The following is a 21,512-nucleotide window of genomic DNA, read 5'->3' as shown; positions in this document are numbered from 1 at the left end:
AGTCTGTTAAAAGCCGTTGACTTTCCGGGCTGTGGTTCCCCTGGGTCGGGGTACAGCGTTTTCCTGTTCTTTGGGCCAAGGTTTCCTGAACCAAACGCGCCGTGGAGGAGCTGCCCCTCCCGCTGCCTTCTGAGGCTGAGCCGGGTCTGTGCAACGTGCTGGCAGTGGGCACGGGGGCAGGAGGAAAAGCATACGAATTTATTGTTAGTGTTACATGTGCGGGCCATCGTGGGGGAAAAAAGAAAATACCCAAAACAGTGGTGGGCCCCGAGGGCTGGCGGGCAGGCTGGGAGAAGGTGGAGTGGGGGCTGCGTGGGGGGCACACAGCTTTAAGGGACGACTACAGGGCCCCCAGAGACGCAATGGGGACTGTGATGGTTTGTGACTGAGCCTGAGGCGGGGGTGGATCTTGGACTCTCTCCAGGGGGAGGGTCCCTCTTCCTGGGCCGGTGGAACTGCAGAGGGGGGCTGAGCTGGCAGTTCCTCTTGGAGGGTCTGTCTTTAGACAGATGAGGGGAGTTCGGAGAGAACCCCCCCAACCTCAGGTGCTGTTTTCCAGTGGCTTCTGCTCCAAATAGTCAACAAGGTAGTCTGGTGATGCCACCAGAGCCCCTTCACCACCCATGCCCTTCTGTCCTCCTGCTGCACTCCCCCCACCTCGGGTCCTGCTCCACTGGCCCCGTGCCCCAGTTGCCCTCAGCCGCCCCACTCCCAGTAGCTCCCAGCTCACGGCCCCTCTCAGAGGACGACAGACCCTGGCCCCCATAGATGCTGGAAGGCCGTCTGCACCCAGCGCTGCCTCATTCACGATCAGGGCAAGAAACATTCTGTTCCAGGGAGAATGGAGTCCATTTGGAATTCAGCTTTTTTTTTTTTTTTTTTTTTTTTTTTTTGCTTTTTTTTTTTTTGAGTCAGGGTCTCCCTCCGTCACCCAGGCTACAGTGCAGTGGCGTGATCTCGGCTCACTGCGACCTCCGCCTCCCAGGTTCAAGTGATTCTCGTGCCTCAGCCTCCTGAGTAGCTGGGACTACAGGCGTGTGCCCCCACAGTTAACTTTTTTTTGTATTTTTAGTAGAGACGGTTTCGCTGTGTTCGCCAGGCTGGTCTCAAAGTCGTGACCTCAAGAGATCTGCCCGTCTCAGCCTCCTACAGTGCTGGGATTACAGGTGTGAGCCTCCACGCCTGGCTGGAATTCAGCACTTTTAAATCGGCAGGCTCGAGGTCTGGAACTGCTTGTGGACAGCCTGTTGCGGGTGTGGCCGTGCGCAGGCCTCTCTCTGGGCGTCCCGCACTGTCCCCTGCAGGGTGTGCTGACTAGCGAGGCGCAGTATTCCAGAGCCTCTTCTACGCTCTGCCAAAAATGCCGGCTCTTCCCTTGTGTTTATTTTTCCACATGGATTTTTGAATATGTCTTGTCAAAATCGAAAGTAACCCCTCTGGGATGTGGGTAGGATTTACGTTTTCAGATTAATTGAGAGCAAAGTTGAGATCTTATCTCTCTAGGGGTCTAGGGCCTTTTACCCAAATAGGCTACTGCTTTTTTATATTGATTCTTCGTATTTTGCTATGTTTATGCTACGTTGTTCCTGCAGTTATTATTTGTTACGTTGTTACGTGTAACTTTTTGCTACTGTGACTAAGAGACTTTATTTTGTAACTTTTCGCAGTGTTAAATTGTCAGCTTTGTTCCTGAGCTGCGTGGCTCTGCCTCCTGCCTTCTCGCACCTGTCAAAGGGGCAGTGGGCGTCCTCTGGAGCCACGGCCGTGCTTCTGGCTGGAGGAGTTGAGTGGGCTGGGCCTGTGGCTCTTGTACCTAGCCTGGGCAGCAGGTGTGGGTGGAGGGTCGGCTTTGGCTTTGCCAAGCTGTGGCTGGTGCTCCTGGGAATAACAGCCAGACCCCCACTTAACTAGGAGTGTTTTGGGTGTGAGGTGCTAAGTGCTGGGAGATCACATGTTCCTGTTGACATCTGTAGGGGCAGAGGCTGGGTTTCCACTCGGCCAGAATGCTGCAGGGAGCACCAGGACGCCAGCTTGGTGGTGTCTGATGGGCACAGCTATCAGGAGGCAGGCGTGTCTCTAGGGGTGTAGTGCTCCTTTGGGGGTTCGAGAGCCCCCTGCCCAGATGGATTTCTCGGTGGCACAGCTGGCTGTTGGGCAGTGGTTATAGTTGGGTGCAGCCCCACCCCTTGACCCTGAGTGGGCCTCTGCTGTCTCCTCTCTAACCCCCCTAGCTGGCTGGGCTCCTCGCCCTGCCCTGCGCACCCCTTACCGCAGGCCAACCCCTTTCCGAGAGAGAGAGAGAGGGAGGCACAGGCACATGGCGTCCGCATTTCCCAGGCTGTGCGGAAAGAACTAAGAAAACGGGGGTCAAAAGGCCTTCACCACAGCCCCCACCCACCCTGAGGAACCGCCTGTCCTTGCAGTGACCCCACGTCTCAGGTGAACCCAAGAGAGAGGCAAGAAGAGGGAGAGCACGTCTGTGGGTAAAGAAGGGCTGCCTGGCTGGGCTCCCCAGCTCCATGTCCCTGTGCAGGGCCTGTGGGTGTGGCCCCTGGATTCCACCTTGCCTGGGCCCCCTGTGCTATCTCAGCGAGAAGACAGTGCCTGTCGTCACTATGGCAACCTCCAAGCGGCTGCTGCAGGACCACCCTGCCCGGTGTGGCCGTAACGCAGCGGCTGAGCCTGTGGCCTCTGAGTCCAGGCCGGGAGGAGCTGGTTCTGAGGGTTCCTTACATCCATTGGGGGGATTCGCTGCAGGTGGAGAGCAGCACTGGCCGAGAAGAGCTCGGAGGCGTCTGGGTTTTGGGATGAAACTCAGTTGCCAGCTTGGAGTCATGGGGGTCCCAGACCACCACCTGGGGGGCTCGAGTCAGCGCTGCCTGTAGCCCAGGCTCTGCCCTGGGGGGGCTTCCCTGGGGGGCCTCATGCTCTCCAGGCCACCAGGATAGCAGCTCCACCGGAAGGCAGCCTGGGTGACCTCAGCCTGGCAGGCAGCTCTGTTCCTCACGTTCGCAGCCAGCGGACACTGCTGCCGATTGGAAGCTGGGTGTCCTGGGGGCTGCTTATTTGTGATGTGTGTTCCCATGGTGAGCGATGTCCACCCTGTTCCTGAGATGTCCAGGCCTGGATTCTGGACTTGGGATCTGAGGACCCTGGGTCTATGTGCCGTGGGTCAGCCCCCTAGTGTCCGGGAAGCCTGGCTGAAAGGGAGCCAGCAGTGGCCTCTGAAAGTTGGTGATGTCCAGCAGTGTCTGCAGAAGCCCCGTGATGCTGGCCTGCTGCCAGGCTCCCGGGGCAGGAGCTGCTGCAGTCACTGCGGGCGGCTGAGCCTGGGTTTCTCCCCAGACGCCTCTCACTTCGCAGCAGCACAGGCTCTGGCTTCCTCGCCAGCCCGCCGCCCGGCCACCCCGCTCAGAGCAGCAGGAGTCCTTTGTGGCGGCCACAAGTGCGTGGCACAGAATGACCCCCATCTGGCAGGGAGTGTGCGGTGCCCCTGGGGACCTTGCAGCAGTGGTGTTTCTGGACTTCGTTAGTTGGGACTAAGACGGTTGGATACAGGCTTTGGGTTTTTGCTGACTTTGCTGTGGTTTTGTGATTGTGTGTGTGAGATGGGCTCCCCCCGCTTGGGGAGGACCGTGTGCTGTTGCTGGGTCCAGAGAATGTTTACTGGGCTGAACTGACCTGTCCTCCTGTGGGGACCAAAGGAATCTGCTGGCTGGACCCAGGGCCCCAGGACAGGCTGTGGGGAGGTTCAGCGCACACAGTGCTCTCGTCCTGAGCCCTCACACAATCTGTAAAATGCCCATCAGCTTCCCGAGGGTTCTGGCCTGTGGCTCTCAGGAGTGTGGAGTGCAGTACTGGGCACCGCAGACCCTCTCTGGCTTTGGGGTTTAAATGGTTAAGTGCAGCGTGATCTCCCTGCCTTGGACCTCTGATGGGGAGTGCTTGGCCCCACATTGGCCCCACATGTCCAGCCTGGCCCAGGGCGAGGGTTTCAGGAGCACTGGGGGCCCAGACAGGGCTGGACAGTCACTCCAGCACTGCAGCCTGGTCTCTGCCCAAGTGTCCACCCAGCTTGCCCCCTCCTCCGCGTGTATGGACGCGTGTGTGCATGCATGTGTGCATGGCTGTGTGTGTACATGAGCATGTGTATGTGTGCGTGCATGTCTGTGTGTTGTGTGTGCATGTGCAGATGTGGTATGTATGTGTGTGTGCATGCATGTCTGTGTGTGCATGCCTCTGTATGTGTGGATGTGGTATGTATGTGTGTGTGCATGCATGTCTGTGTGTTTGTGTGTGCATGCCTCTGTGTGTGTGTGCATGAATGTATGGGGTATGTATGTGTGGGTACATGCATTGCACATGTATGAACTGTGTTTCCAACGCTTTAATGTCAGGGCTTTGCTGACCCTGGAGAGACTGCCCCTGTGGGGCCAGCCACTTTCTAGAGATCACAAACACTTGCCTTTGGTTGCCTTTCAAATGAAACCCCCAACCCACCCCCAGCTGTCTCCTCTGTGTGCTCCCAGGCTCGGGTCCACATCCCCTGCACGAATCACGGCCTGACCCCAGACGCCCAGGGCAGGCCTGTATCCCCACAGGCCAGCCTCCAGCATGCTCACCCAGCTTTCCCCACCTTTCCCGAGGAAGCCTCCGCCAAGGCTCTGCCCGCGTTTCCCCATCACGTCGTCTGTCTCTGAGACCGTGGTCTTCCCCTGCGTGGCCCCACGGTGTGGCATGCCCCTCCTCCTGTTGGGAACTGTAACAAATGATCTCATCAATGGCAGGCGTCTCCTGATCTCACTCACCTGCGTAATAATAAAACCTACATTTTAAAGCAAGGGGCGTCTCCTGAATCGTGTGGATCTCTTGGGCCTGCTGTCCAGCTTCCCATGGGGGCCTCTGAGAGCAGCTGCCGAATCACAGTCCTTAGTAGAAGCTGCCTCGGTCCCAAGGAGGCTGCCCCGTGCCCTGACCAGATAGTGGGAGGAAGCCCCCTGCCAGGGCTACTGGCAGTTCTCCAGGCCTCATCCACTTGCCTGCCACACTGAGGGACCCAGCTTAGCAGCTGCCTTTTCTCTGGGAAGGTCAGGGCTGGAGAGTCTCGGGGGTTCCAGGCTGTGCTAGGTCTGACCACCATGGCTTTGAAGGAGACAGAGATGCTAAGGATTAAACAGACCACCCTCCCCGCCAGGCCAGAGTTGGGACGGGGGATGGCAGCACTGATCAGAGAACCCAGAGGAACTCTGTGTACACAGCAGCTGCAGGCTCCTAAAAGGTCGGGGGAGGGATCGTGCTCTCCCTGCCGTGGGGAAGCTGATTCTGCCAGGGCCGGTTCTGCTCCAGGCTCCAGGGGCAGAGGGGTGAAGCTGCATCAGGACCAGCCCTGCTGGCACACTTAGGTTCGTCTGTGCCTTGCCTTCTGCTTTGGATTCGCCTCCACCACCACTGCAGGACCAAAGAAATCCTGTGTGGGGGCCTCGGTGCAGAGTCCGCATGGAAGAAACGGTTACCACATGCTCCTAAATGGGCCAAAACACGGTGGGAACTTGCCGGGCCCATCTCTCTGGGTCGCCCAGGCTGCACCTTTATGCCTTAAAATAGCTGTTTCCCTCATGACTGATTCAGGAGAAGAAGAACTTTTGTATCCATTTTCTCATTTTCTTCCCTCAACAGGCGCGTGCATGGTCCTTGCCTTTGCTTTGGAGCTGCAAGGAGGCTGAGGCCAGAGAGGTGGCCCTGCTGGCCTCAGGTCAGGTCACCTGGCTTGGGAGGAACAAGCACTAGTGGAGGGCCGAGGGGCCCAGCCTGTGAGCCCAGGGACCACAGTCCAGGGAGTGGGAGCCCAGCAGGGCAGGAGCCCAGGGAGCACAGCCCAGGAGCACAGCCCAAGGAGTGGGAGCCTGGGGAGCACAGCCCCAGGAGTGGGAGCCCAGGGAGCACAGCCCAGGAGCACAGCCCAAGGAGTGGGAGCCTGGGGAGCACAGTCCAGGGAGCACATCCCAAGGAGTGGGCATTTAAAACGAAACTGCCCGCCCAGCTGTCAGCTCTGGTCTCAGCAGCCGGGAGGCCGTGGTCAAAGAACAAGGGATCCATCCACCTGTGTGGGTCCCTGAGGGCCGGCCTCACCTTTGGGGGTAGAACTGGGGCAGGAGGGTTTCCGTGATACAACCACAGCGTGGAAGCTGAAGATCTTTTCATACTTACAGACCTTGGCGGGTACATTGCAGGCCTGGTGCCCACAAGCACTTGGAGGTTGGGGGCACAAACAGACAGGGAGTGCAGGGACCCTGGGGCCAACACGTTTGTCGGATCCAGAGGAGCTCTGCTTGGTGAGTGAATCCCAGGCACCAGGTCCAGGGTCACACCGTGATTGACATGTAAACTGGCAGGCAATTGTCTGAATGGCCCAGGAAAGGAAACCTCTGTTAGGTGGGAGACTCGCCTCTAAGTTTCCATCTCTGGCCACCGGCCGGAGCCGCTGGGGTGAGTGGGGGATAGTACTGGAAACCGTGTTGAGGGTGACTGAGCCGTTCTGGTGTGGAAAGTTAAACTTGTATTTGAGACTGACCTGAGGCAGCATGACGTCACAGGCACCCCTCCCGGGCCGCCTCCCTGTCTGTCCTGCAGCAAGCCCACGAGTGAGAAGCTTCCCCGCCATCCCGCTGGGCCCACGCGTGGCAGACACAGCTGCCCAGTGTGTGTGGGGCCCGTGCACGGTGGGGTTGCCACCTGCCACCCAGCCTCAGCTTCCTTATCTGGACTGGGAGCCCCTGGCCACCCCATCGGGTCACCCCCTTCTGGGAAGCTCATGACAGGTTGTGGCATCCAGGACCACAGGGACATCGTTGACCATTTCCGGGGCAGTCGGGCCTCCCCGTGGGCCCAGGTCCCAGCACTGACCACGTCCCTCTGCTGACCAGGCTGTCTGCAGGCCCTGCCACCTGGGGAAGGGGCCGGGGTCCTTTCTGTGCTCGTGACTGAGGCCCATGCCTGGGTTTTGGGGCCACGGAAGCATTGCCTCCACTCTTCTCTTTTTCTAGTTTTTAGAAGGTGCAACTCACATGGTGTAGAGAGGAGCACAATGATCCCCCGCAAGCACCCGGGTCCGGCCTCACCAGGAACCGACGTGGCGCAATCCTGTTTCAGCCACAACCTTCACCCACCTCCCACCGTGCCCTGGGTATCCGACATGAATTCCAGAGAGTGTGTCATTTTATCCATCGATAGTTCAGTGTGTATCTTTAAAAACGAGGACTCTCTTCGTAGCCACTACCACGGTATTTTCCACACCGGAAACAATGGTCTTTACGATCCCGTCACACTGCGCCAGGCTCGTGTTCCTCCAGTGCCTGTGACTGTCTTCTGATGGCTTCTCTGAGTCAGGATCTGGATGAGTCTGTGCAGGGAGGTGGGCCCATGACCGCCAGTCACCCTGTGGGCCCTGTCCTTGCTGTTTACTTGCTGAGGGCCCAGGTGGCTCCGTGGTTCCGTATCCTGAGCATCCCGTCTGCTTCTGCTGCCCACGTCACCTGGAGGCCCGGGCACTATCCCTTCCTCCTGCCTTCTCCTTCCTTCCAGAAATAACTCTTGTAAGAAAGATTTTGGTTCGTATTTCCATTGGTTGGTTTCTTTTTTTTTTTTTTTTGAGATGGAGTCTTGCTCTGTTGACAGGCTGGAGTGCAGTGGTGCAATCTCGGCTCTCTGGGTTCAAGATATTCCCCTGCCTCAGCCTCCTGAGTAGCTGGGACTACAGGCACGCGTCACCACGCCCAGCTAATTTTTTGTATTTTAGTAGAGATGGGGTTTCACCATGTTGGCCGGGATGGTCTCGAACTCCTGACCTCGTGATCCACCTGCCTCTGCCTCTCAAAGTGTTGGGATTACAGGTGTGAACCACCACGCCCCGCCTGATTTCTTTTAATATATCCGTTTAACCTGCTTTTGGCATCAAGGGTGGCACACCACTCACACGGCTCACACCACTCACATCACTCACATGGTTCATACCAGTCATGTGACTTACACCACTCATACAGTTCATACCACTCACAATTCACTCTGTTCCCACCACTCACACCACTCACACGGCTCCCATCACTCACATCACTCATGCGGTTCATACCAGTCACGTGACTCACACTACTCATACAGTTCATACCACTCACAGTTCACACTGTTCACACCACTCACACCAGTCACACCAGTCACAGCTTCACCTTGCTTACTCCCCCAGCCGTGTGTCTGGTGTCCCCTGTGCAATGTGCATCCCTGCCCTAGGTCCCAGCACATGGCTGCATCATTCGCCCTGGTGGGTGTGCCACACGAGCTGCCCACCCGCCCCGGCAGGCACACTGCACACTGCACAAGTCTCCAACGGCTGCTGTAACAAATTAGCCCATGTGCAATGGCTTTGAACAACATAGACTTCCTGTCTTTACCTGACCTCCAGCCCCCTAGGCCTCCCCAGCAGCTCAGGAGAGCCACAGGCTTGAGGCAGCCAGAGGTGCGAGAAGAGGTGGTCCCTGACTGACAGGAACAGATGGCAGCCACACCTGCCCCAGCCACCTACCAACCAGGTAGGGGAGAGCCATGACATGAAGGGGCCAGAAGCTCAGAAGGGGCCATACAGAGCACGGGGTGCAGAGTGTGGAGGGTGAAACCCTTTGGACTCACAGCTCTGCAGAAACAGGTGAGAGGGAGCTCTGGCTGTGAGTGAAGGAGCACCCAGAGTCCCCCCAAGAATTCATAGAGACCTCATCTAGCAGCAGGGATGGCAGAAAAAGCGAAGTGGGCAAACCTGCTAGGGGAACCCCCCGTTTCAGAGGGGACTGCAGCAAGGCATGGGAATGTGGCGGATGAGGAAGGGACATGGAGGTGCCGCCCAGGACTCGGGGATGTATTGAGAAGTGTCAGGAGGGTGCAACGGAGAAACAGCTGGCAGAGCTCCCCTGGAAGCAGCTGTCAAGCTTGGGCGGCACGGAGGGTGGCCCTCAAGATGGGTCATGGACTACGCATATCCTGTGCACAGGTCCTGAGTCCCGGGGCGAGAGGAGAGCTGGGAGTAGCAAGGCAAGGTGTTAAGAGTCTTGGTTATCCCCAAGTGGGAGAATGCACGTGGCCACAGGTTCTCAGCCACTCAGAAGCAGCATCTCCACGCTCCGTTTGAAGATAGCCCAGAATCCCAGACCTCATCAGAATGATCACTTGTGTGCAAGCACCAGAAAACAGTATGTCCACAGTGGTTCCGCACTGGCGAGGACTCAGACGGCGCCCCAGCCCATCTGCTCTTCCAAGCCCAGCAAGGTTCCAGCCGGCATGAAGCAGCTGAGGGGTGGCAGCTATTGCTGAAGGAACCGTCCTGCAGCCGCAGCAACTGTGTGCCTTAGCCCCACGGCCATGTGCCGATTAAACGAGGGCTTTAGGTGGGAGCTCAAGCACCCCTGCACGTGTGGGCCTGGGAGGTAGCTCCGTCCCCCAGGAAGCCGGTGGGCTGGGTGCCCCTCCCTGGCCATCAACACCTGACAGCCATAGGCACGGAGGGTTCCCAGCCTCTTGGGACAAAGACCCCCCTCTGCCATCTGCAGCAGATGGAAGAAGAGCCGCAATGCCATCGCAGCATGGCCCCTACAGCTGCCACCCTGGCCCCTCGGTGAGCCCGCCAGTGTCCACCTCTTCCCAAGAGGTTTGTGGCCTCATGAGGCTTCTTAACTCCACCGGCCGTGGCCTAGGAAGCAGCCATTTAGTGTCAGGGGAAAACCGAAACCCAAAACTGGTTCCCACTCACCACGTTAGAATCCTGAGCTCAACCAGGGAGAGAGGCCTGGGACACGTGGCCTGTGAGACACAGCTTCTCAGGGACGTCAAGATAACAGCTTCAGGGGGGGCTCTCAGGAGGGACAGGAGAAGAGAAGAGTGGGAGATAGAGCAGCCTTTGGAGTGCATGGGAGCCCAGCTCTGCCTGGGGGACCCCTCTGCCTCCAGTGCCCTCCCCAGAGGCCCCATACTGGGCTGCGCCTTCCTCAGCCACTGCAGACACCTTCTCCAGCCCCTTCCTGGGCACTGACCCTCCCGTTTTTGTGGTGCCCAGCACTGATCCCTGGGAGGAAGCCTGCCTTGCCCTGTCTCGCCCTGCTGTCCCCACGTGCCCAAGCTCCGCTTCTCCTTGGGACATCAGAAGCTCCCCCAGGTAGGATTCGGAGGTGGTTTCATACCGTTTAGAGGCCTTAGGTACTTGTGGTCAGGCATTTGCTTCTGGGGAACAAAAATTACTGGGAAAGAGGAAGAGCTTGGGTGAATCACTGAAATCTGCAAAATGCGTGAACAGCATCCAGTTGAAATGGCGTCACGTGGCTGCAGGTACCAGCCTGTTGCAGGTGGCGCCGTGGCCTCCCTGTCAGTGGCGCTTCATGGGGAAAGCCCAGGGCTCCGGAGCCCGGCGTTGGCTTGTTCCTCTTCATGGCGAGACCTCTAACTCCATGTCCTCTTTGGGTTTAAGTTGATGATTGGAGGAAGCAGCTGGGAAAGCTGGGACCAGTTTCCTGGAGGAAGTGGTTGAGTCGGACCTGCCTGCCCTCAGCCCCCCAGGCCTGGTCATAAAAGGCCGCTGGGTTTCCAGTCTTTTTTGTAAACACTGCTGTGTGTGATCTTGGGTGCTGATGTCCCTCCAGACAGAGAGACTGCACCAACCCCAGGGCTTTACGCCACCGTTCATTGGAGCCTCCCGCATCAGGGGCCCGAGGGAGCCTGATGGACCTGCCCTCTGTTGTGTTCACCTAAGAGCACTTTGCTGGCCGGGCGCGGTGGCTCAAGCCTGTAATCCCAGCACTTTGGGAGGCCGAGGCGGGCGGATCACAAGGTCAGGAGATCGAGACCACGGTGAAACCCCGTCTCTACTAAAAATACAAAAAATTAGCCGGGCGCGGTGGCGGGCGCCTGTAGTCCCAGCTACTCGGGAGGCTGAGGCAGGAGAATGGCGGGAACCCGGGAGGCGGAGCTTGCAGTGAGCCGAGATCGCGCCACTGCACTCCAGCCTGGGCAACAGCGTGAGACTCCGTCTCAAAAAAAAAAAAAAAAAAAAAAAAAAAAAAAAAAAAAAAAAAAGAGCACTTTGCTGTGATTGACTTAATCAAATCCATTTCAACGGAAAACCCCATACCACCCCCAAACCACCTTGAGCGTGCCCGACGGTCCAGGCCTCGGAGGGGGAGTCCTAGTAATAAGGGGCGGGGCCAGGCTCCCCACCTGCTGGCCTGGGTCAGAAAGCGGTGAAGGGGATTGGGGGAAGTGGGCTGCTGGGTTGCCAGGTGCTTGGATGAGGGTGCAGCGTGAGCCCGGTGAGGCGGCTGCAGGCGTGAGCCCCGGTGAGGCGGCTGCAGGTGTGAGCCCCGGTGAGGCAGCTACCTGCAGGCGTGAGCCCGGTGAGGCGGCTACCTGCAGGCGTGAGCCCGGTGAGACGGAAGGCGTGAGCCCCGGTGAGGCGGCTGCCTGAAGGCGTGAGCCCGGTGAGGCGGCTACCTGCAGGCGTGAGCCCGGTGAGGCGGCTACCTGCAGGCGTGAGCCCGGTGAGGCGGCTGCCTGAAGGCGTGAGCCCCGGTGAGGCGGCTGCCTGAAGGCGTGAGCCCCGGTGAGGCGGCTGTCTGCAGGCGTGAGCCCGGTGAGGCGGCTGCAGGTGTGAGCCCCGGTGAGGCAGCTACCTGCAGGCGTGAGCCCGGTGAGGCGGCTACCTACAGGCGTGAGCCCGGTGAGGCGGCTGCCTGAAGACGTGGCCGCGGGCGGTCAAAGCCTGCAGGGTGTTCTCAGGGATGCGTACACACAGGAGGAGCGAAGAAAGTGAGTTTCCCGCCAGAACCAACTTCCGTAACTCAGGGTCTGCAAACAACAGAAGTGTCTCTTGTAGTCCTGGAGATGGGAAGCCTGAGACCTGGCAGAGTGGGTCCTCTGGGTGGCTCTGTGGGAGAACCCGCTGTGCCTTCTCCTGGCGTCTGGTGGCTGCTGGCCACTCGTGGCGTCCTCAGCTGCTGCCGCGTCACTCCATCCCCAGGCCGGCATCTTCACATCGCTGCCTCGCCCCCATGTCTGCGCCGTCTCCTCGCCCCTGCGCCCGCGCTGTCGTCTCTTTTCTGTCCTATGTAAGGATGCCTGTCATTGGCTTTAGGGCCCATCCCCATTCAGGGCCTCCAGATCCTCAACTTAATTACATCTTCAAAGACCTTTGTTCCCAATAAGGCCACATTCCGAGGCTCCTGGTGGCTGTGTCTTTTGGGGACACACTCGGGCCTGCTGCCGGGGGTCGAGGCATTCCCCCCAGGGTCTCCAGGGAGCGACCATGGCAACTCAGCCTGCCCTGCCAGTCCCTCGCATGGGGCTGGCACAGAGGAAGACTTACAAGCTTTTCTTGAACTGCAGTTGAGCTGAGAATGTTCCAGAACACAGAGCCCAAAGACTCGGGAGAGCTGGGTGTAACCCTCTGCCTCCCCTTGCTCCTCAGGGCAGCTCCTCCCACAGGGCCAGGCCAGGGGCTTCGATCGTGGCTGGTGACTCCACTGTCCAGGGCAGTTTGTTTCCCAGGTGGGGTAACAGGCTGGAGGGAACTGGATCTGCTTTGTTCTGGTGGACAACGGAACTGTGGGTGTGCGAGGCCAGGCATGTGTGTGCGAGGCCAGGCCCTGACTCGAGGCAGCTCTTCTGTCCCTGCTTCCTGGCTGCGGGTGACAGGATGTGTGTGATGGGGGGAGCAGGCTTGGGTCACAGGGCCAAGGGGCTGGCCCCAGATGGAGCCCAAGCCCCGCGCTTGGGAAAGCAGGTGGTCCTGGGTGAGCTCGCTTGGCAGGAGGATGAGGTCCTGTCTGGAGTAGACACCTGGTCAGTGTCTGCCGCACCTGTGACTGGGCCCAGAGGGCACGGGAAGCCCAGGTGCCCTGTCTCCTGGTGAGTGGGCTGTGGGGGTTTAGCACCCCAAGGGAAGGCATGTTCTTCCAGAGATTCCTCCATAAGAACTGAGCTGCAACGTGAGCGGGAGGGGCAGAGGGACCCTGGGGAGGGTTCGGTGGCTTGGGCAGGCAGCTTTCTGAGGCTTTGCACAAGGGACAGAAAGCCCGAGGCTTGGGACTGGCTGGGGACGGCCTTGGGCTCTGGGCACTGGCGCTGCTCCAGGCAGAGGTGGGCTCTGCAGCTCCCCTGCCAGCTTCCCCCCAAGCAGCAAGAGCCCTGGCCCCAGCCAGTGCCCCCAAATCAGGCTCCTGAGGGGCAGAGGGTGGGGGCCAGATTTTCCACCCTGTTTGTCTCACAGCCTATCTGGTCCCAGCCCCAGGGCAAGAAACAGCCCTTCGGGAGCAGTTTCCAGACCTGCAGTCGCCACCTTGAGCGTGCAGCGGCCGTCTGCGGGAGGCCACGGGTGCTGGGGCTGGCGCGGGAGAGCACTGCTCCTTCTGTGCCTGTGCAGTGGGGCTGGGGCTTCCGTCTGGAGCACGGGACGCCTCTGCCTCCTGCGGCCGTGTGCGTGGGAGGACGGCCGTGCTGCTGAGCCACGCGACTCTGCCCCGTTGGCAGCGGGAAGCAGCAGGAGAGGGTCCCGGAGCTGAAGTGGGCAGCCAGGGGCTGCTACAGCTTATGCTCACTGTCATTCTGAAACCCTCAACTGGCTTTCAAAATAACAATTTTAAAAATGGTCGCAGGAAATGCAGGAAGTTCAGGAGAAACCCAGCCCAGCCCTCCCAAGGCAGCCTCGTTCAAGCTCAGTCTCCGTCTGTTCTCGGGCTGCCTGCAGCTGCCCCCGCTCCTCGAAGGTGTGGCCGTGTGTTCGGGAGGCCCCGTCAGCACACGCGCCTCTGGGTAGCCCCCAACACAAGGCTCTTCCTGTCCCTCCAGGCCCAGCTTTCCCCACCCACCGGTCAGGGAGGTGCTGAGGCCACGCCTGGTGCCAGCTTCTTGGCGAGGCCACACTTAGAGCCCATGGTGCCAGGCCAAGTCACTGTCTCCCGTGCCATGGTGCCGCAGCTGGATCCACCCAGGCCACTGCTCGGCACCATCAGATGTGCTTTCCTGGTTTGGGCCAGCCCTGTGCTCTGTGCACAGTGTGACTCCCAGTGGCCCCCGGGGGGGGGGAGGGTCACCACTTTGCGTCACAAAAGGACTGAGTCTCAGGGAGGGGTCTCCAGTAACAGCCCCGGAGCCAGGATGTGACTGAGACAGGTGCCTCCAGGGCCACACACTAAGCAGTACAGGAATCTCTGGGGGCAGACTCATGGCCTCCAAAACACCCACGTTCAAATCCCCAGAACAGACGTGTTACTGTTTGTGGCAGAGAGGGATGAAGGTTGCACATGGAATTCAGGCTGTTAATCATCTGACTATTTTTTTTAGAGACAGAGTCTCGCTCTGTCACCCAGGCTGAGTGTAGTGGTACGATCATGGCTCACTGCAGCCTCAACCTCTCATGCTCAAGCAATCCCCCCTTCTCAGTCTCCTGAGTAGCTGGGACTACGGGTTGTGCCACCACGCTTCCAGGGCATGTGACCAGGAGCCGAGGGCCGTCTGTGGCCCACCTTGAGATCCAGAATCGTCCAATTCCTCCTGGTCCCCCGCTGGGCTCCAGCTCCTTGAGGACCAGATAGCAGAGGTTGTGGAAGGCCTTGGAAATGGGTCTGGGTTACCTGTCATCTCCCAACCTGGGAAGGTCTCTCCCAACCTGAGTGGGAGACAGGGGTGTTGGCTCTGCTGCTTACAACTTTGTGCCTTAATTCCTGGCTTCCCATTGGGGATCTTTGTCCTTAATTCTGATTGACATTCCTTGGCCACAAGGGACCCCCAGCTCATTGATGCTTCTCACCCTTTGCCTCACTTTGATCCTCACTGCCAAGCAATTAGCTGTGCATTTGCAGTATCAGTGTTGACACTGACGATCCGTGCTCAGAGGGCACGGTGCCTGAAGAGCTACGTGGGGACCGGTGCCATGGAGGCGTCCTGCTCTGGTGGCAGCGGTGGCCCCCATGCCCCATGCTCACTCCGTGTGTCTCCTTGCAGGACAGGGTGAGGGGCCTTGGCCTCACAGTGTTGAGACGGGAGGCGGTCTCTGGAGTGTGGAGTGATGCCTGTCCAGGGTGAAGCTGCAGCCGTGGTTGATGAGGCTTCCTGGGTGCACGGCTCTGTGCTGAGTGGGTTTTCGCATTCATTCCCCAGTACCCCTCCAGGCTGCTTGCTGCTCCAAGCCCTGGAAAAGGATGTTGGGGTTTAGGAAGGGAAAACTCCCTGCCCAGGTCATGGCTGGTGAGGGGCTCTCCCCGCACAACTGGCCACTGCATGGCTCCGACTACGCCTGGTGCTCTCAGGCCCGGCCCCGTCCGTTTGCAGCTAGTGCTGTTCACAGATGTGTCCTGCTGCAGACTTGAAACGCAGGACTGAGTCTCAGGGACGGGTCTTCAGTGACAGCCACGGAGCCAGGATGTGACTGAGACAGGTGCCTCCAGGGCCACATGCTAAGCAGTACAGGAACCTCTGGGGGCAGAATCGTGGCCTCCCAAACACCCAAGTCCTAATCCCCAGAACAAATATGCTACCACATGTGGCGGAGAGGAATGCGTCTGCCACGTCTAGGAGGCAGAGGGGCTGTGGCGCGTCCCCAGGTGTCCCCGTGTGTCCTGACGATGTATCCCCAGGCATCCCCATGCATTTCCAGGTGTCCCCATGTGTCCCCAGGCGTCCTCAGGCGTCCTGCCGAACAGCCCTGTGCCCCCCAGGTGTGCATTGTGCAGAAGCGGGACACGGAGAAGATGTACGCCATGAAGTACATGAACAAGCAGCAGTGCATCGAGCGTGACGAGGTCCGCAACGTCTTCCGGGAGCTGGAGATCCTGCAGGAGATCGAGCACGTCTTTCTGGTGAACCTCTGGTGAGCCTGCTGTGGCCTCTCTGCAGAGAGACTCGCCGCCCTGAAGCTGGGAAGGCACCGGCTGTGCTCTCCTGCCCTTGGTGCTCCCTGGCCCTTGTGCCTCGGAGATGCCCCTGCCACCCACAGGCCCTTTCTACCCCTCCCCATCTGTTCTCCTTCCTGTGTCCCCAGGGCTGGCAGGGGCCCAGGTGGCCATGGCATGCTGGGGTTAGTTAATGCAGTCTCTTCGGAGCCTGCTGAAAGCCCAGGGCTTCCCTGCGATGGAGATGTGCCCCCATGGAGTCTCTGGCACTAGTCAGTGGGGGAGAGTTTAGGGACTGAAAAACTCACCACCATCATCACCATCACCGCCATCATCACCACTGTCACCATGATCACTCTCATCACCATCATCACTGTAATCAACACAATCACTATTGTCACCACCACCACCACCACCACCACGGTCACAATCACTGTTAACACCATACTATACAGTCTCTGTTATCACCATCACCACCACCATCACCACCACCACCACTGTCACCATCACCACCACCACCACTGTCACCATCATCACTCTCATCACCGTCATCACTGTAATCAACACAGTCACTATTGTCACCATTGCCACCACCACCACCAAGGTCACAATCACTGTTATCACCATACTATTACAGTCTCTGTTATCACCATCACCACCACCCTCAATCATCACTATCGTCATCACCATCACTGTCACCAACACCACCATCACCACTGTCACCATCATCACTCTCATCACTGTCATCACTGTAATCAACACAGTCGCTATTGTCACCATCGCCACCACCACCACCATGGTCACAATCACTGTTATCACCATCACCACCACCCTCAATCATCACTATCGTCATCCTCACCATTGCCACCACCACCGCCATGGTCACAATCACTGTTGTCACCATACTATTACAGTCACTGATCACCATCATCACCACCCTCAATCATCACTATCGTCATCCTCACCATCACCACCACCACCACTGTCATCATCACTCTCATCATCATCACTGTAATCAACACAATCACTGTTGTCACCATCGCCACCACCACCACCACGGTCACAATCACTGTTATCACCATACTATTACAGTCACTGTTATCACCATCACCACCACCCTCAATCATCATTATCGTCATCCTCACCATCACCGTCACCACTGTCACCATCACTCTCATCACCGTCATCACTGTAATCAACACAATCACTATTGTCACCATCGCCACCACCACCACCACGGTCACAATCACTGTTATCACCATACTATTACAGTCACTGTTATCACTATCACCACCACTACCACCACCATCACTGCCATCGTCCTCACCATGGATGCTGGTTATTAAATGCCAGCTCTTTGCCCAACACTGTGTCAAGAGTGTGACCTACGTGGCCTCATGTTTTTTTAACAACCCTCTGAGGCAGATGTTTGTATCCCCATTTTACCGAAGAGGAGACCAGGCAGCCTGAAACACCCAGAGCTGGGCGCTGTAGCTCTGCTCTGCATTTGCCACTCCCGGGTGCCTCTGGCCCTCAGCTGGGCCACCTCCAGCACAGGGTCGTGTGTCTTTCCTCAGGATCTGGGCTCAGAGCAGCTCTGGGCTGGGGTGCCATCAGTGCTTTGGGCAGGCCCTCCTCCGGGGAATGCCTGGTGACCGATGCTGGGGTGGGGCTGTGGTCCTTAGGGGGAGTGTGTCAGCGGTGGGAGCAGCCATGACTGGCTCCCCAGCGGTGCACACACCAGGCCCTCCGTCGGTGCCCACAGGTACTCCTTCCAGGACGAGGAGGACATGTTCATGGTAGTGGACCTGCTTCTGGGTGGGGACCTGCGCTACCACCTGCAGCAGAACGTGCAGTTCTCTGAGGACACGGTGAGGCTGTACATCTGCGAGATGGCGCTGGCCCTTGACTACCTGTGTGGCCAGCACATCATCCACAGGTGTGTGCGTGGCAGACAGTGCGGGCACCTGCTGATGTGGGCAGGGCTTCAGCAACCTCGGGTCAGACTGCTGGCAAGGCGTCTGCACTCCCACAGAGCGGGTCTAGCTCCTCTGCCCCACCCTTGCCTGAGTGCCTGCCCCCAGCTGTGGCACCTGCGCCAACCGGGTCAGCCCCATAGCTGTGTGCCTGGTGTCCATGTGGGGGGCCTCGTCCCAGTAGCCCCAGCCAAGACTGGGCACAGAGGGCTGTTAGCCCTGGTGGACAGACACGGGACCGGGTCACAGCAGGTGGCCTTCACCTGGTCCGTTTAACTGAAGGCTCCCGTTTGCCCATCCACCATGTCCCAGGGAATCCAAACTAATTTTAACATTAGCTTAAAGCAGATGAAATTAGGAAGCCGAGCCGGTGTGATGGCTCTGAAAATAAAATTTAAAAAAAGAAAATAGGAAGCAGATTATGAAGGAAGTGAAATTGGGAAGCAGAAATTAGGCTGAAATTCCGCAGCTATGGAACAAAATGAAAATATCTGTGAGGTATATTTTAAAGCCGAATAGACTGGTGTTTGCATTTCTGCTTTTGGGGACTCGGATGTCTGGTTATGACCTGGTCGCTGAGCACTGGCTGCGTGCCTGGAAAAGTCGGGGCAAAGCGAGAGCCGAGGCGGCTTGGTCTCCTAGAGGCTGAGTCGTGGAGGGGGAGGGCAGGCCCTGGCAGCAATTGCTCTTGTCCTCTGGGGCTCCAGGCCCCCTCCCAGCGTCTGGTGCCAGGTGTGTGCTGCTGTCCAGATGCCACAGGAAACAAAGTGGCTGACTTCATCGCCTCTGCCCCTACCCGGAGGTCCTAGTATCGTCCCAGGACCAAGTCAGGCTCCCAGGCCTCTGCCTCGAGTGGGTGACCGGAGGTGGGGGGAGTGTCCTGGGGACTCGAGGAATTGTGGCAGAGATTCCAGGGCAGAAACAGGGCAGATTTCTCAACTCACCTTCCCACTTTCTGCCCTGTCTAGAGATGTCAAGCCTGACAACATTCTCCTGGATGAGAGAGGTGGGTGGGGCTGGGTGTGGGCAGCCCAGGTGGGTGGCGGCAGGGATGGGCCTGTGGGGGGAGGGGGGTCCTGCACGCAAGGATGCGTCTCTGGTCCTGGGACAGCCACAGCTGACCCCTCTCTGCGCAGGACACGCACACCTGACCGACTTCAACATCGCCACCATCATCAAGGACGGGGAGCGGGCGACGGCGTTAGCAGGCACCAAGCCGTACATGGGTGAGCCCGAGCTGGGGTTCCAGATGGGAGCTGGCTTCCTCCAGGTGGGAAGGACAAGACCTCGGTGGCTTCTCTGTCCCACCCTGGAGGCAGCCTGGTCTCGGGGTGTGGCCTCAAGGTGCCGGCCCTGTGCCCACGGGTCCAGGCTGTGATCTGTTGGCAGCTCAACTGGTCCTTCTTTCTGTCGGAAAGCTCCAGAGATCTTCCACTCTTTTGTCAACGGCGGGACTGGCTACTCCTTCGAGGTGGACTGGTGGTCATTGGGGGTGATGGCCTATGAACTGCTGCGAGGCTGGGTATGGACCCCCTGCAGCCCCCGGGTTTGGCCGCCAGGCCCCTGCTGTCTGCGCCCACCAGTGGGTGGCCTGAGTGCCGGGGAGGGGGGCGGCCACCCCCAGTGCCCAGGCGTGCAGGGATGTCTCCACTCTGTCTGAGGAGTCACGTTTTTAGCAAAGTGTGCAGTAGGTGATAGAGTGCCTGAGCAGGGGGAGGAAGGACAGAGTCACTGTGGTTTCCCGGGGCCGCTGCTGGGGCCTGCAAGCCGGCCTCTGGGGGGGGTGGACAGGGCTGAGAACTGGCCAGCAGGGGTGCTGCTGCCTTGGAACTTTCCACAGAAAGTTTCTTTTGGGGCCCTGTGCTCTCACCCTTGTGGCCACGGCGAGGCCAGTTCCCGGAGACTGGGAGGCTGGGGCCCTCTTGCAGACCATACCCCTCAGCCCTGCACAGGACCCCACCTCTGAGGAAGCTCCCTCCTGGCCCCCTGGGGCTGTTCTGCCTGAACCCAGGCCCCTGGGATCCCAGCCAGATGGGCGCAGCAGCCGTGGTGCAGGACCCGGGTGCAAGCTTTATCTAACCCAGGCTCCCCTGAGGCAGGTGAAGGCCAGGCTGCTCAGAGCTGTGCCTGCACTTGGGGTGGGGGGAGGGAGTCCTCTTAGGGTGATGCCACCTGTGTCTGGCATTGTTCTGGGTGTCCTGGGGGCCAGGAGGATCTGCCCAGCGCTGCCTTCCCTGTCTCCAGAGGCCCTACGACATCCACTCCAGCAATGCTGTGGAGTCCCTGGTGCAGCTGTTCAGCACCGTGAGCGTCCAGTATGTCCCCACGTGGTCCAGGGAGATGGTGGCCTTGCTGCGGAAGGTGAGCCCCCATCCCTGAGCCTCCTTGCCCACGGAGCACCCATTCCCTCCCTCATTCATCTGTGGCTCGGGGCCCCCCCTCCAGTGCACACTTAGTGCCGCTTCCTGGCGGACACAGGTCCCTTCACTGCAGCCTGTGGGGGCCTCCACAGATGGCAGCCCCGAACCCCGGACAGCAAGCTGGTGGCAGGCTCTGTGGCCCTCTCACCAGGTGCGAGCCCTACCAGGTCACTGGTGTCCTGGTGATCCCCTGAGCTGTGTCCCCAGGCACCCTCACAGCAGGCTTGTGCACCCGCCCTGCCTGTCACCACACAGGAGCCCTGAGTCAGGTCCCTGTGTCCCACGTATTGGAAGGAGGGTGAGGGGTGGGTGGGTTCAAGCCCATGCTATCTCTGGGATGCTTTGCTCCAGTGCCTCCCAGGGAAGGTGGGCAGCCGCTGCCCACTGCAAATGCCTCTCAAGGGACGTCAGCCTGGCAGGGACACGGGCAGGGGCGTGGCCATCAGTGGTGCCTCCCATTTGTGATCTGGGACTAGGCCGGGGCTGTGTCTTGACTGGCCTGTGCGGCTCCCTGTTCAGAGCCTCACTGGAACATCATGGGGGATTCAGAGTCAGAGCCAGGCGCAGGCAGGGCAGGGAAGGGAGCGAGTGTGCCACACGGGCCCAGCTGTCTCCCGGCTCCCATGTCTCAGGTAGGTGGGGCCTCCTGCTTTGGAATTGTAGCCAAGCAGCCTAAAGTCAGGGAGGCCTTGCCTGCCGGGGGCCTCTCCCCAGCCCCGAGAGAGCCTCTTAACTCTGCTTTAGCCCTATGAAGCCTCGGCCACACCTGCCCAGGTGGTTCACAAGGTGGCACTGGGCTAGAGAGGGCCTGCGTGGGGACTGGGGATGACCCACACGCCTAAGCCCAGGCCTGGGAAACCTCGCACGGGGTCTGGGTCTGTGGCATTTTCCCTGGAAAGACGGGAGGTGCCAGGGCTGGGATGCTGCTTCCCAGGCCACGCACGGCTGCCCCGGGCTCACCTGGGAGGTCCCATTCAGTGAAGGGAGTGGCTCTGGAATAGTTACTGTGAGGCCAGCCGCGGGCGGAGTGTTAGCTGCTAGCTAGCCCTCGGCTGCCACCTCCTGGCAAATCCCGGCAGAGCCTTCCTTGCATATCTTTCTGCTGTCCTCTGGTGCCAGGAGTTTGGGCAGCACCACTCAGATCAGGCGTCCCCTGGGCCACATGCTGAGCCAACCACAGTGCTTGGCCTGATGTTGGCACCATC

The 21,512-nt window shown here is 59.1% G+C and overlaps 1 protein-coding gene across 3 annotated transcripts in view; it reads left to right on the top strand.

Annotated features, from left to right (window-relative positions):
• The window catches only part of STK32C (serine/threonine kinase 32C), a 101,462-nt gene that overhangs the window by 65,516 nt on the left and 14,434 nt on the right, over window positions 1–21,512 (top strand). For all 3 annotated transcript variants that reach the window (XM_050805518.1, XM_050805517.1, XM_050805519.1), the window contains 6 exons: window positions 15,738–15,889; window positions 17,677–17,850; window positions 18,856–18,893; window positions 19,024–19,113; window positions 19,306–19,409; window positions 20,132–20,248. In XM_050805518.1, coding sequence (XP_050661475.1) covers window positions 15,738–15,889; window positions 17,677–17,850; window positions 18,856–18,893; window positions 19,024–19,113; window positions 19,306–19,409; window positions 20,132–20,248 — 675 coding nt within the window. The remainder of the gene's footprint in view (window positions 1–15,737; window positions 15,890–17,676; window positions 17,851–18,855; window positions 18,894–19,023; window positions 19,114–19,305; window positions 19,410–20,131; window positions 20,249–21,512) is intronic.

Source organism: Macaca thibetana, chromosome 9 (assembly GCF_024542745.1).
Source record: "Macaca thibetana thibetana isolate TM-01 chromosome 9, ASM2454274v1, whole genome shotgun sequence".
Lineage (NCBI taxonomy): Eukaryota > Metazoa > Chordata > Mammalia > Primates > Cercopithecidae > Macaca > Macaca thibetana.
Note: the sequence above shows the minus strand (reverse complement) of the source record. Positions and strands in the feature narration are given on the sequence as shown.